The following is a 15485-nucleotide window of genomic DNA, read 5'->3' as shown; positions in this document are numbered from 1 at the left end:
AATTCCTTCCAGTAGGGTCTTGGGAGAACTTAAAATGAGCAAGAATTTCTCCATGAGGCTTTTATGAATAAAGTTATCATCTCAGCAGGAGAAATTTGATCAATATCTAACCAACCTCCAGCCACCGGGGGAGTCCTGGATGAGACCTCAAAGCTGAATGTACTTTCAGTGTTTCTCCTACTTTTCTGTCTTCCTAGCTAAGTATCCTGAAGCACAGAAATAACTCTGTTGCACGCCTCAGAAGACTGGTGTCATGCCTTAGTTCAAACCAGGTTATAACCAACTTCTGCGACTACTGGCCCCATTCTGCATCTAGGGCAGGGATTCTCAACCTTCACCAGGCACTGGGACCAACTGGGGAACCTTTAAAAAATACTTATTTCTTAGGCCTCATGCCAAAGACACAGATTTAATCGGTCTGGAATGGAACCTGGGAATTCACATTTTTTAAAAGGTTGACTTTGAAAAAAATTGTAAGTGATTTTAATGCACAGGTGAGACCGAGAACCACCAATCTAATGGTCAGGACAGAAAAAAGGATTTGTGGTGGTCTCTTTAGGCTGAACTGTAAGGCACTGGCGAGCCACGGGAACGTTATGAGCAGCATGGTGACACGAAGTAGAGAAAACAAAAAAACCAGTCATTGTGCATCGAAAGACCAGGTGATACAGGCATTGGTATAAATAAAAGGGGTTGTCTATCCAGGCAGAGGAAGGAAACTGCGGCTGTATCCTGCGACAAGATGTCTGACAGCCAAAGGGCCACCATCAGGGATCAGCCAGACAGGATGTAAGTGGAAACCAGCCCTTGGTCTTGCCTCCATTCTATTCTCTTTCCCATTACAGATGGCTCACGTGCTGACCTCAGCATGTTGTTAGCTTATCTGTTGTCAAGAATAAAGCTGAGTTTCCACACAGTAAGCTTTATGACTTTGGTCCAGAATTCTCTTAACAATAAAGGTTTCAGGGGATGCCTTCAGAAAACAACCCACCACTATAATAATAACTATTGCATTTAATCACATGGGCTCTTTTTCTGGAAAAATAATCATCCAAAATTTCCAACAGAGTGTTATCCAAAAGTCCTGAGGCAATGATGTTTCTTTATTGCGTTGTGATAATAACCAGTTTTGGAGAGACTGAAGTGAAATAGCCATCCTTAATTTCCACTGGTGGAAATATAAATTGGGACAATCTTCATGGAAATTGGACACTGTGTGCTAGGAGCTTGGAAATAATGCATACTTTCTATCTAGTGCTATAGATCTATTCCTTAGAATGGACTCTAAGAACATAATCAGAGATGTGATAATTGTGTACAAGTTTATCACAGGATATAGAATATATATCATATATATAATCATACCACATAAGTTTGACATAAAATACTGAAAATTTAGAAGTAATCAAAATAAATTTGCAACAAAAGTGACCAGTTAAATAAATTTTGGTACTTCATTAAAGCAGAATATTAAGAATCTATTAAAATTATGACTTTCAAACTATGGAAAAAGCCCAGATGTCCATCAATAGATGAATGGATAAAGAAGATGTGGTGTGTGTGTGTGTATACATTCACAGACACACACACACACACGTACATACATATAATGGAATACTACTCAGCCATAAAGAAAGAAACTTGCCATTTACAATGATGCGGATGGAACTAGAGGGTATTATCCTAAGCGAAGTAAGTCAATCAGAGAAAAACAATTATCATATGATCTCACTCATATGTGGAATTTAAAAAACAAAACAGAGGATCAGAGGGGAAGAGAGGGAAAAATAAACAAGACAAAACCAGAGAGGGAGACAAGCCCTAAGAGACTCTTAATCACAGGACACAAACTAAGGGTTGCTGGGGGGTGGGGGTAACAGGCTCATGGACATTAAGGAGGGCACGTGATGTAATGAACACTGGGTGTTATATACAACTAATGAATCACTGAACTCTACCTCTGAAACTAAAAATACACTATATTTAATTGAATTTAAATTTTTAAAAAAGAAAAAATAATGGCTTTAAACAATATTTAATATATTAGAGAGTGCTCATGGTATATTTTAAGTTAAAAATAGGATGTTACAAAGCATTTTTTACTAGGGACTTAATTTTTAAGTGTATTTTGCAAATACAAAAACATACTTGAGGGTAAATACAGTTTACAGAATATAGTTTATTTTTCCCTCATATTTTTCCACTTTCTACATTTTTAAAAATAAACATTATTCATGATTCTAAAAGATACAAAAAATGTTTTGTTTTCAATACACATCGTCAATGAAAAGTTTTAAAAATAATAAATGATCAGTCTTGCCCCCTTTATGAGTGAAAGGACACACGTTTCTGAAAAGGTTTCTGGATCTATACCAATATTTTTTAAAGCACCAATTTTTTTATTCTCTTAAAGAGGCTTTTTCTGACCTCAGCTTGTCCCTCACTATTTCTCCCTTAATCTAGGCTGTTCCTAGTTGGAATGCTGACAACCACAGTCCTACAACTCCAAAACATCCGTGAGGGTGTAGTGTGCTCAGCAGAATATTCATGCTCTTTTTTACTGATCATTTCTATAAAAGGTTTCAGAGCCAAGGATCAGGAAATGAAGAAACCATTAAGGTATTATGGACACTTGAGTCCCCAGGGCTCCACAGACCATCAAATGCCACTGAGCACATAACACAGGCTCCTTCGCCCCTAGAAACTCCCTTAGTTCTACTCTGAGATTCAGCACTAGATCCAAGGTCATCGTGAACCAGAAGGCATCCTCCCCCACCTAGGCCAAGCAATTTTAGAGAAATACGAGGACTCTGGTTCTTCTCTAGAATGTCATGGACTGAAGAGACTTGGCTTGTTTTCTTCAGAGAAGACCTAAGTACTTGGCACGAGAACTGGAAGTGAATTGATGTGTACAGGTCAACCACCCCATGCCTGCTCGTGACAGCCCCTCCTCCTCAAGACGTCCAGAGTGGAATCTGAGCTGCTCCTTGATCCGGCTTCAGGGTGGGCATGGCAAAGGACGAGAAGGTCAGAGCTTGTCATGCATGCCATTTGCTCCACGGCCTGAGACCCAGTGGGAGTCCTAGGCCCCCGGCAGTTCCCATCTCCAGAGCTCAAGGCTGTCAGCTGGAAGGCAGCTGTTTGCTTTGGCAATTAGTTCTCCGAAGGTGCAAGGAAGCGGGTATACCCATAGTGAGCAATGGAAGTGGGTGCCACACATCCGGCAGAGTCCCTCCCAGCACACTCAGAGCACTGTAACACTCAGGCAGGAAACGAGACCCACCTCATAAGACGTTCTGATGAGTCTGAAGATGTCTACCTCAGGGTAGGGCTCCACGTCATCACTGAGCAGGGAGTGGAGGTGAGGGATGGGAGGCAGTGTGCTGTCTTTATTGGTCACACTGTCTAAATACCTGGACCAAGAAATGAAACAGAAGTCACCGGAGGCTAATTTGGAATTCTCCCATTACAGTCCTCTACCCATGTTCTATAAACCCTGCATATGAAGATAAATCCTCAGCCACAGACAAAAGTGGGCATTATGATTACCATCAAGCCAATTAAGACTCATGAATCCAAGGAGAAAGATAGAAGGCAAGTTCAGAGAAGAAACCAGAGGTGGTTTACAGGAGGCTTAGGGGGCACCTCGGTGGCTCAGTCAGTTAAGCATCTGACTCGTGATTTTTGCTCAGGTCATGACCTCAGGGTCATGAGATTGAGCCCAGAGTCTCCACGTGGAGTCGGCTTGTCCCTCTCCCTCTGCTCCTCCCCGTTTGTGCACGCTCTCTCTCTCTCTCAAATAAATAAAAAAATCTTTAAAAACAGTAACAACAACAACAAAGTGAGGCTTTGTCCATTACCTTCCCAAAACAGTCATGGCCTCCCCATCATCCTTGCAGCTCAACAGTTTGTCCACGTTTGCATCCAGCACAGCCAGGGCCAACTGGAATATCACCTTGATTCCTTCATAGAAGAAACAGTCCACGACCACAACTGCACTCTCAAAGGGCATCACGCTGAGAAACAGCGTGAGGAACCAAGACAGGGAGATGGTAGAAATCACGCCCAGGTCCTGCATGCAGTCGTACAGCTGGGGGACATAGTCTCGCGCTAGTTCCTCGAAGACACCCTGGTCCACCAGTGCACCTGCAGCAGGGGCGGGCACAAAAGGCCACAGGTGAACCCACTGCACCTTCTTACTGAGGGACCCCACCAATCGGCTTGGCTAAGATAACCCAGCTCACAATTGCTCCTGAGACAACTCGGCTCCTTTCTCATAACTGTTCTGGGGCTACCGGGTTACTAGTTACTATGTTACTAGACCAAGGTGTCAATATCCTGCGGTCAGCAGATTAGTTCTGGGTGCTTCTCTTTCTGGAGCTTTCCTGTCCTGCTTCCCTACCACAAAAGAGCAATAACACACAACCATAAGGGTTGTTGGAAAAGTCAGTTTAGAAAGTTTTCATGAGGGATGCCTGGGTGGCTCAGTAGTTAAGCGTCTGCCTTCAGCTCAGGTCATGATCCCTGGGTCCTGGGATGAAGCCCCGCATCGGGCTCCCTGCTCAGCGGGAAGCCTGCTTCTCCCTCTCCCGCTCCCCCTGCTTGTGTTCCCTCTCTCGATGTCTCTCTGTCAAAAAATAAATAAAATCTTAAAAAAAAAAAAGAAGAAGAAGAAAGTTTTCATGATATATCATACAACTCCATTTCTTGGCAAAGTTATTACTTTTCTGGATGCATGTCCCCACATATGAGGGGTTTTTTTTTTTGTTTTTTTTTTGTTGTTGTTGTTGTTTTGTTTTGTTTAATGTTTTTTAAACTTGAAACTATGCCAGAGGCCCCCGGCTAGCTTAGTCGGTAAAGCGTGAGACTGTTGATCTTGGGGTTGTAAGTTCGAGGCCCATGTTGAATGCAGAGATTACTTAAAAAAGAAAAAAAAAATCTAAAAAAAAAAAGCATTTCAGTTGTACATACACACTCATGATCAACTTACTGACATTTCTGGAGAATTTTTCCAGTGAATCAAATTAGTGTGAAAAGGTTTAGAAATGAAGAGCACAAGAGGGAAGCATAAAGCATACATTTTACTACTAGCAACAAAAAGCTTGTCCTGCTAAAATGAAATGTCTAACACTTGAGAGGATTATAAGGAGTAACACCAATAATTTGTTTAAATGCTTATAGCCATTTTGCAATGAAATCGGTTCTGAAAAATACTGCAGAAACTTAGTCTTGGACAAATTTTTGTTTTTTGGGTTTTTTTTTTTTTTTTTGCATACTTCTGCTGTCCATAGATTCCATGGGCTTCACGAAAACATTTTTTGTCAAATCTGACCAATGGTTGACATGTTTGGTGCCGTTCCCACATGCCGCAGAGTGACACCTACATTGAGTGTTTCCTACAATAATTTCTCTAACAGTGATACATGTATATTCCTTCAAGCTCCATGGGGCTCCTTTGTGTACAGCCCATATTAACTCAAGCCCTCTCATTCCCATTTTGGGAAAGTGGAGTAGTCTGAAACTCTTTTGGCTAATGGTGACTGGAAATGCCATTCTAGCCACTATCCTGGCTCTAGAAACATCTTTGTGACCAGACATGGGTTAAAATGTTAAGTACCCCCCACATACCAACAACTCTGGTGTTGTAGTAATCAGGAAGCATGCGCTCACACAGAGCTACTAGCAGCCAGAAAGCTTCCTCCTCTTTGGCATAAAGCAGCAGTACGGACGTGACAATATTCATGGCCTAAAGCAACGAAAAAGGGTGTCATCAAATATATTTTAAATACATCAGACACATGTTAACATAAGAAATTTTGTGAACCTGAAAAATTACTGCGTTAGTCTCACAGCGTCAGCAAACGTCTTAGCAGAAGGCCAGATAATAAATATCTAAAGGCTCTGAAAGCTACACACACATATTCTTCTAAGTTGTTTCTTTCTTTTTTTTTTTTTAAGAACCCTTTAAAAATGTCCAAACCTTGAGTCCTTGAGCCTGGAACTGTTAAGGGTCTTCAGGAACACCAATACTCACCAAGGACTGAGTCCCTGCACACAGGCAAGCCCTCATTCAAAAACTTTGCCCAAAGGCTATCTGACAAAGCTTTTAACCTGCTCAAGTCTCAGTGTTTCTAATCCTTAATTCACAAGACAAATATTTCCTTTTTAATCTTCCATAATGGTTTCTATAACCAAGTACACATGGCCTGAGGCTCTCCTCTGAGAAAAATAAAACCTTTCAAATTTGGAGTCCTCACACTATTTCCATCTGGATAAGGAAGGCAGAGATAAGTAACAGTAATTTAAATTCTAAAGTAACCCACTTTATTAAAAGATATGATCACTTAACTCATAACCACTCAAGGCTCCACTACTTTTAATAGTACTCTTAATTAAAAAGAGAAAGATCAAAAGATAAATATGAACTCTATAATTGTAGAGGCCAACTAATTCTTGTACTTCCTTTGACCTTCTACAAACCAGTAACTGCTCATCAGACTTCTACAATATAAATACTAAAAAAAAAAAAAAAAAGGAATTTTGGCCTAATAGGCTTTTTCTTGTAAGTCACAATATTTGCCCAAGTAAAATTATTATTAAAATTCCACTTGAGAATTAACCTGCCAATTCTAGTACATGATCATGGTCACAGTTAGCTCCTCAGTCATTCAGTCAAGGTAAGTCTGTAATAGGTTCTGGACTAAGTATTGGGGAATGGGGTGGGAAAATACAGTGGTGACAAGTCCCACAGGACTTAAATGTTGATGTCAGAGAGACAGAATAAAGATGTAAAGGTTAATTAATCAATTTTGGGGGTGTATTTAAGTGCTATCAAAAAGATAAAATAATGTGGTATAGGAAGACTTGTACTGTGTGTATGTGTAGAGGAATTAAGCCTGCTTTAGCATTTATCTATCTACCTACCTCTCTTTCCATTTATCTACTTTTGTGTTAAGCAGTCATTTAGTAAAAATTATGCCATCTTTCTGGATCTGGGGGATGTTTGAGGTATTTGTCAACATATTAAAAGTTGTATTCCGTTGTGATTTCACTTTTTTTTTTTTTTGAGTATAGTTGACACAATTTTATACATTATGCTACGTTTATCTCAAGTGTCCTGATAGATACATGGCTATTACAGTATCACTGACTACATTCCTTATGCTGTGTCTTTTATTCCCATCACTTACTGATTCCATTACTGGAAGCCTGTATTCCCCACAAAAATACGGAATGCTTCACATATTTGCATGTCATCCTTGTGCAGAGGTCATGCTAATCTTCTCTGTGTTGTTCTAATTTTAGTATATGTGCTGCCGAAGCGAGCACAAGCCTGCTTTAACTTTTAGCTAGATGGTCGGGGAAGGCCTCTCTGAATATGTGGCCTTTAAGTCTAAAGTCACACCATCTTAGAGTTTTCCCAATTATGGTCAATGTACTAGTACAAGAGATAATTTTAGTTGGTATGGGGGCAACATTTTTCGAATATTGGATTAAGCATTTATTTTAATGGGTATTAAAATATAATCCTAGCATATAAAAGTTATAGTCTCAAGTATGTTCTTACTTAGGATGCAAAGTAGGAGCACTGTGGAACTTAGAAGCCAGAATTACAGGCCTGGTGCTCAGGCACGCTCTCTTTTACCTCGGGGAGGGATGAAGGGTCGCTCAGAGAGTAATCAGAAGTGACTTGAAGGTCACCAAGGTATGAGGTGGTGGATTCAGAAAGGGCATTCTTGTCTCCCAGCTCCTCTGCTCAGCGCTGTGGTCTCAACCCAGGGAGATTTTGCTCCCCAGGGGCTATTTGGCAATGTCTAAAGACAGTTTGGCTGTCACAACTAGGGAGTTCCACTAGCATTTCGTGGAGAGATGCTATTAAATGTGGCATTAAACAGGCATGTTATTAAACATCTACAAAGCACAGGACAACCCCAAACAAATAATTATCCAGCCCACAATGTCTATAGTGCCAAGGTCAAGAAACTTAGGTGCAGGGATGGTTCTGATAACCATTCTTCTGACTTACTGGTTAATAAACAAAAATAATAAAAAAAATCTAAACCAGCTGGGTCATTTACCTGGCAATATCCTATGTTAGGATTTCGAAAAGCATAAGCTGTTAAGACTCTCCTTAGAGCAGCAATGCCCATTTCATTCTGGAAAGCTGGGTGTTCTGGAAGGGAGCGGTGTAAATCCCTCTCAATCTCCTCTGTGGCCAGATTATACTTCCCCATGGACTTCTCCACTAGATCTTCGTAGTACCCAGGATGCGTGGCCTTCTCATTGATGGCACCTAGGAAACACCCAACAGATACAACATCCAAAGCGGCAGGCCCTGCTCTCGGCCTGCAAACACAGCTTACCAAGTGAGCCACCTGTGAAATAATGACAGCCCACACGTGAAGTGGGCTGTGACAACTGTGGCCAGACTTGGTAAATTTACTTGCGGCCTGCTTCCCTCTTTCAACTCCACTGTAAGCCAAATTAGAGGTTTGCAAGCTAAAAATCTGTGTTTCCACAGAACTTCCACAGACGATCCTGGAGGGCCTACTTAGAGGAAGAGGAGGAAGGAATAAGAGTAAGCCAAAGCTTCCCCGTCTCAGCCCTCCCTCAACCAGAGCAGTTCTGCTGGTGTTTTATTGGGGTTCTCCTTAAGATTTCACTTGAAAAAGGGAGTTCTGCCTCCCAAAAGAAATTTGAAAACTGCTTGTGAAAGCATAAGCTTTGAAGAGTTCAAAGAGCCACACTGCAGAGTAGGAGGAGGTGTTAGAATGTATGCAAGGATTTTTAGAATTGCAGTGGGTGGTGTGGGCATTCTTCACAGAGAGCACCACTATGGCTGGGAGTTCCTCAGGTGCTGGGGATAAGGATGGAGAAATGGGTTGAGAATCACTGGTTTGAGATATTTGCATTTATGATTCCTGAAGACAGAAAACCCTGTATGTATGAAAGCATCTAAATCTAAATCTGATTAAAATAACTTATGTAATTATATATATATATACATACACACATATATAAAACACGCATATATGTATACATATTACGTGTGCGCGCACACACACACACACACACACACACACACACACACACTAAATGACAGGATAATATTTCACTGATTAGAAATTAGAACCCCTGGGCTGGCCTGGACCGTGTCAATGACAGTCACCCAGAAGAGACAGCCTCACCACTCAACGTTTACCCAGGAAAAGGCAGTCTGGTTGACAGCAACCGAACACTGGCTTTTGCTTTGTTTCCAAGGGGGATCTGCAAAGTTATCTTTTACCATCTGGCCTGCACTTCACTGTGTACACCAAGCCAGGTCCTGGTAAAGTGGCCCTAAGAGTCACGGGGAGCAGGGCGGGACCCAGGTGGGGCTCCCTTACCAGGAGCTGGGCTCTCCCCAGGGGTGAGCTGGCTTGCAACCTACCACACGCACCCTACCCCCAGTGAGCTGGGTGGAAATAGGAGCTGTGGGCCGCGCCACCCCCTGGCCTCACATTGTCCATCACCATTAAAGAAAATACGGAGTCCAGCTCTCTATGGGTCTCTGCAACAGTGCTATGTACTATCGTGTACTATTTCTTGGCTCTCACTTTGAGTTCCATTTTCATCCAAAATGGGGCTGTAAGTAACTTCTAATTTGAATGAGGATGAAAATGGAATTTTTCATTTACTACATCAGTGACCTGAATCAGTTTGTCCAGGTGCCTAGTTCAACAAACACAAGGAAGACAGAAGATGGACAGTAAGGCTCTTCTTGGGCTGAATTTGTAATCAGAGATCATTGGATTCAAATTTGGATTGCTAAATTAGGAGCTAAGGCTGGTCTACTTAAGGAAAATAAGCCACGTAAATGAGGATAGAACAAGCTAGTTTTACATGAAACAGACAAAGCCAAGTAATTTTCAGGATTCTGTCCCCCAACTGCTGAGATGTTAATATATCTTATTATGGGCAATTACCCTTTATATCTACTTTTAGAAAGAGCTTTGAGATTGTTTGTTTGTTTAAAATGCTTTCCTATAGGTATGGCAACTATTTTAATTTTAATGTCACTTTAATTTTAATGTCACTTTTAAAATAAAAGGTTTTGATAACAGCACTTGTGTTGGATCATTTTGGGTTCAAATAAAAATATTCAAATAAGTTTATCTAAAATGATTACATTTCAGGCTTCTAACCAAGTAAAACAACTGATTTATAAAGACTGGTGACACCAAAAAAATGCCCTGGATGTTCACGACAGAACAGACCCCTGGGATACACTGGGCACTTTAGGTGAGGAGGAAGGTGTGATTGGGCCTAGCCTGAAGAACCTCTGGTCTCCAGCAGGACTCAAAAGTGTGACCCCGCCGGGCTCTGTTGGGGCATGAGCCTGGCTGTGGACCAGCGAAGGTGGGCACATCTTTCCCACAGGTCCTTGACACAACCCCTTCTGCCCTTCCTGGTGTCTCCAGCTTGGAGTGGGTGATCTAGGCCTTCAGTTCTAGGGCACATGCTGGCCTCTCCTTCACATCTCCAAGCGATAACCAGGAAATTCAGGAGGTGGCAAAAACCAAGGATGAGGCTTTCTCATTCCTGTCTCTCCCTGCCTCAGTGACAGCTCTGAGCATGTGCCACACTTTAGCATTCTCAATGAGATGTATTCTCATCATGTGTTCTCATCAATGGACACAGGCAGGAAAAGGGGAAAAAAAACCACAAAACTTCCCAAATCACAAAGAATTATACTCTTTCCCTTAGGTTCTCTTTTCTCCAAAGTAGCGTTAGTGAGGGGATGGAAGAGGTTATGCGGATTTGGGGGGTGATGGCTTCAATATTTGGACAGTTGTATGTGTTCTGTGTTTTCACTGAGAGACTTCAACACTCTGGGGAGGAAAGGCAATTTAGTGCCAAACTGGAGGGCTGTATATTTTGAAAGAGCCCAGACACGCGATGGAAGGCGGAAGGGGAGTGCTGAGGTCCTGCATACTCCGGGGCCAGGGCCCCCAGCCCCAAGCCCGGCCATACCTGACAGCAGCAGCCAGAGCTCCCCCCGCATGCTCTCCGGGATGCCCTTCAACACCAGCTCTCGTGTTTTTTCTGTGCGGTACATGCAGATCCCTTGCCCATACTCAGCAAAGTGAATCTTCCAAGCTTGCTCCTTCAAAAACTCTTTGGCCTGAAAGGGATAATGAAACATTACTACATCCCAAAGTACTTCGAGGATGGAAAGGAGAAGTTGGATGGAAAGTGAGACTATCTCCCCTAGTGAACAGAGTGGTTATGTTCTGGACAAAACTCTTCAGAACAAAGAAGTCAGATTTTCTGGAGTGCTTCCCTCATTTGACACCTGAACCTAATTTAAAGGCTGTGGTTCTGCTTTGAAGCTTTCTGGACCAGAATGAGAATTCCACTTACCCGAAATGGGTCAGCAGAATGCAAATTATATTTATGGCTTTATGTCCACACCTCCAAGTGAAAGTGAGTTGATGTTTTTTAATTGTGGGCTGAGGAATTTTGTACTTACTTGTTGGCTGACTTAAACTTAACAGTTAAAAACAAGACAAAAAAAGTCACCCATACTCTGTATAACTCATCTCCTGTGAAGAAGCCATTCTAAAATCTTTTTTTTTCTAAGATTTTATTTATTTATTTGACAGAGAGAGACACAGCCAGAGAGGGAACACAAGCAGGGGGAGTGAGAGGGAGAAGCAGGCCTCCCGCCGAGCAAGGAGCCTGATGTGGGACTCGATCCCAGGACCCTGGGATCATGACCTGAGCCCGGGGCAGATGCTTAATGACTGAGCCACCCAGGCATCCCCATTCTAAAATCTAATGAGAGATTTAGATAAAAATCTGCTTTGTTTATAGGAAAATATTTATTTACATAGATATTTATGAGTTTACTTTGATTAAAAACTATTTTTAAATGTTACTGTTCTAACACAGAAAATTTCAGGCAAGAGCAGGAGACACCCACCAATTTCGGGTTGAATTCCTCCGGAGACCGCCGCCGATACATGGTCATCAGGGTCTGTGTGGCTGTGGGAACGCTGTTGCCATTCAGGTTAAATTGGCGCTCTCCATCAGCATCGGAGCTCGTGCTTCTCTGGGGGCTGGAGGAGACGAGGCTGCTGGGCCGAGAATATACCTGCCGACGCACAGAGGAACTTGTTGAAAGAGTGTGAGCCGTAGAATCTACTTCTTCAGTGTCTTCTGTATAGACACCAACAACTACATCATGGTTCCCAACACGTTTCTTGCAATGTGAAAACACAGGAGGAAGGCAGCAAGCCAGCGCTTCGGCGGAGATTAGACAGGTGCGTGGGTCATAGACCATGAAGCTTCAATGCTCAAAACAGGTTTCCTTTTATTTTTGATGCATTTTTGCAACAAACTGGTTGGCGGTTAGTTTCTGGTTAGCATGCATGCAAAGCATGACATGGCTGAATCAACTGCTTATGGGACCGCCTCCTCATGCCCGCTCTAGTTTCTGATGCCCACATGAGCTTGGACCGGGTGGACAGGGGCAGGCATGTTCCTTGTGAGGTCACCATCCTTATATTTCAGCTGTCAGTAATTACTCTGTCACTTGAGCTGGTCACTTATTTTCCCAGGCTCTAATTTTCCTGGATGTTGGCCCAGGGCCTAATTCAAAAGGGACACAGTATGTATTTTATCATAATAAGGTCATCATCATGATGTTGCATCTCAGATTCGAGACTTTAATTTAGTGACCTCTGTACATTGCCAACAATGTCGCTATATGGACCAGAGTTCCTTGTTGCGTAAACAGGACCAATTACTTAATAATTTCTTCAACTATGAAATAGGGTTAGGCCAGCTGATCTACAGGGCTCTGTCCAGCTCTGCAACCCCAAAGCCAACTCCATGAGATTTAAATGAGATGAGATATTGCTCTGGGCATCAGGGTAGGTGCCTTATCTTAGCAGAGCTTGAGGATCAAACAAAATGGACAAGGAGGGGACCACTCTCAGGCAGAGTACTAGGACGAATGCAAACACCCGCAGGGGATCCCACAGACCTCATCATCTGAACTGTTACAGCTGCCTGCAAACTCCTTGTCCGAGTATATCTTGGAGGTTGTCTGTTGCAGGAAATCTGAGATCCTCTGCACCAGAAAGTCTCTATCTTTCAAATTGGCAAATAGGAAGGTCATCCTGTTCCTGGTGCTGATGGATAAAGGACTGGGGAGTACGCTGGAGCTGTCTGCCTTTTCCACAATTGTCACCTGAAAAACACACGAAACAAAGAACATTACTTTCCAAGGATCACCCAACAGCAGCCTCTGAGCAGCACCAAACAAGGAGCGCAACACTTTTACATTGTGTAGGAACACCCATATCTTACTGAGGCAAGAATGAGATTCTCTGACTCTGTTCCGATATAAGAGCTAACAACTCAAACTGGAGCTCATATCAGAAGCTGGAATGACGGTGCTGGTCTTTCTAAATCAGCAGTTCTACACTGGGAGTAATTTTGCTCCCCCGGAGACATCTAGCAACAACTAGAGGCGTTTCCGGTTGTCACGAGTGGAGGGTACCAGTGGCATCTAGCAGGTGGAAGCCAGGGATGCCGCTCACCAGCATGCAATGCACAAGACAGCTGATTCCCGACAAAGTCTGGCCCACGATAACAACAGGGCCAAGGTTTAGAAAACTCGTTGTGAAGAAACTCCCTGGTTTTCATTAAAATTCCACAAGTCCTAAAGGAAAGGACTCCTCGTTGCTGCGTCATCCCTAAGAGACGGAAACAACCTGTGACACATGTGCCTTTTTACCAAGCGTAAGGTTGGGATGGTTTTCAAAACCTCACCCATCTTTCAAACAGCTCCTTCGAATTCCAGGGCTTTGCAACCCTCTCCTCTTACCACCTGAACGTTTTAAAGGCTCAATTCCAAACAGACATGACGGAAACAGCTTAAGGGCCACCCCATCTGCACTGGCGGACCGTGCACGTGGGTGTGCGCATGCGTGTGGTGACATAAATCTACCACATCAGGTAGGTAGACGAGCAGGAAAGAAGGACATTTGTTTTAGCTCTGAACTGAAGACACATTTGGGGCTTTATAATAGGATTTCCATCAACTGGAAACTAGGATAAATGCATAAAAATATTTTTCTTTAGCACAGTAGGAAAAAAAAACTCTCAAGGCAAGCCCTAGATAAATGGTTTACTTGCAGCAGCTCTGACTATATCCTTAAAGTTCAGTTTCTCTTCTCTTCATTTCCACCCACCTGTAAGCAGTCTGGACACATTCAACTTTAACCTCTTCATCAACATTTTCATATGAAATACAATGTCTCCAAAGCAGAATTTTAAAACCTTTTTCCCCTTCGAGGCTATGGAACCTGAAGGAGATGCCTGAAAAGCTGAATGGCCCCAAATCCAAAATGCGGACAATGGGATCCAAAGAGGGAAAACTGCAGGACCTGACTTCTGCTCTCATATTTTATCAGCACATATAGTTAGATATATGTTTCTATATATTTTTTAAAATTTTTTAAAAAAGATTTTATTTATTTGAGAGAGAGAGAGTGAGTGAGTGGGAGGCAGAGGGAGAGTCTTAGGGAGACTTCGCGCTGAGCTCAGAGCCTGACATGGGGCCTGAGCCCACGACCCCAAGACCATGACCTGGGCCGAAACCAAGAGTTGGATGCTTAACCACCTGAGCCACCCATGTGCCCCTCTATATATACTTTTAAAGGAATCCCCTGAGGTACTTGGAGTTGTACATAAAAGTGTTTTTAAAAAAAAAAAAAAGTTTTTTTCCTAATGCAAAAAAAGCTGAAGAAATGGGAAAAAAATTTCTTTATCATAAAAAGGATTTTCCCATGGCATTTAAAACATGCTAAACGATACCTATGTTTAAAAGACCTATAAAAACTCCTTTTCTCAAAACCATTTTTTTCTGATTCTTTTGGTCACCAAATGTCTCAGACCAAATGCCAAATGCCAAGGGAACTAAAGGTTCAAGCTCCACACCTAAAACCCATATAGCCATGTGGATCTTGAGGTCAAAGTGGAAAGTCCTTTAGCTAGATCATGAATACAGAAACAACCAGAAAGCTCCCATATAAAACATATGAATGCTCACATGCACCACAAAATATTTTTTGCTGACAAATTATTTCTGGTAGAATCCGATCCCATAAGCTTTGTGATACCAGCAAAGGGTAACAGCAACATTTGAGTATTCTAGTTTAATAAGACACATTTCACTACCAACTTGGGTTATAAAAATAGACTGGAATTTAATCAAAACTTGATGTTTAATATGTAATATTTGCTAGGTAATTTATGCTTTAAAAAAAGAGAGACTTCATCTATAATCTCTATCTAATGAGGAATCTGATGGGTTCACCTTATCTCCCTGCTTTGCTGCCTCAGGAATTTTTTCAAAATCTGTAGTAACATGATTCTGTGTCTATTTGATCTACCTTAAGTCTATCTGTGGTATATATGTTAACAATCTCCCG

General features: G+C 42.2%; 1 protein-coding gene and 1 non-coding gene across 2 annotated transcripts in view; both read right to left on the bottom strand.

Moving 5' to 3' along the window:
- The window catches only part of TBC1D9 (TBC1 domain family member 9), a 115782-nt gene that overhangs the window by 26556 nt on the left and 73741 nt on the right, over positions 1–15485 (bottom strand). Inside the window, exons 7-13 of the mRNA XM_028102223.2 lie at positions 13031–13237; positions 11966–12136; positions 11014–11164; positions 8079–8293; positions 5629–5746; positions 3861–4146; positions 3284–3413 (exon numbers count right to left, since the gene is read on the bottom strand). Coding sequence (XP_027958024.1) covers positions 3284–3413; positions 3861–4146; positions 5629–5746; positions 8079–8293; positions 11014–11164; positions 11966–12136; positions 13031–13237 — 1278 coding nt within the window. The remainder of the gene's footprint in view (positions 1–3283; positions 3414–3860; positions 4147–5628; positions 5747–8078; positions 8294–11013; positions 11165–11965; positions 12137–13030; positions 13238–15485) is intronic.
- Positions 7223–7329, bottom strand: LOC114208301 (U6 spliceosomal RNA). Its single transcript, XR_003609001.1, has one exon. It is a non-coding gene; the product is annotated as a U6 spliceosomal RNA (small nuclear RNA).

This window comes from Eumetopias jubatus, unplaced genomic scaffold, assembly GCF_037043125.1.
Source record: "Eumetopias jubatus isolate StellerSeaLion01/CBP00866 unplaced genomic scaffold, mEumJub1_p1.0 scaffold_2, whole genome shotgun sequence".
Classification (NCBI taxonomy): domain Eukaryota; kingdom Metazoa; phylum Chordata; class Mammalia; order Carnivora; family Otariidae; genus Eumetopias; species Eumetopias jubatus.
The sequence above is the reverse complement of the archived record's forward strand: the minus strand, read 5'-3'. Positions and strand labels throughout refer to the sequence as shown.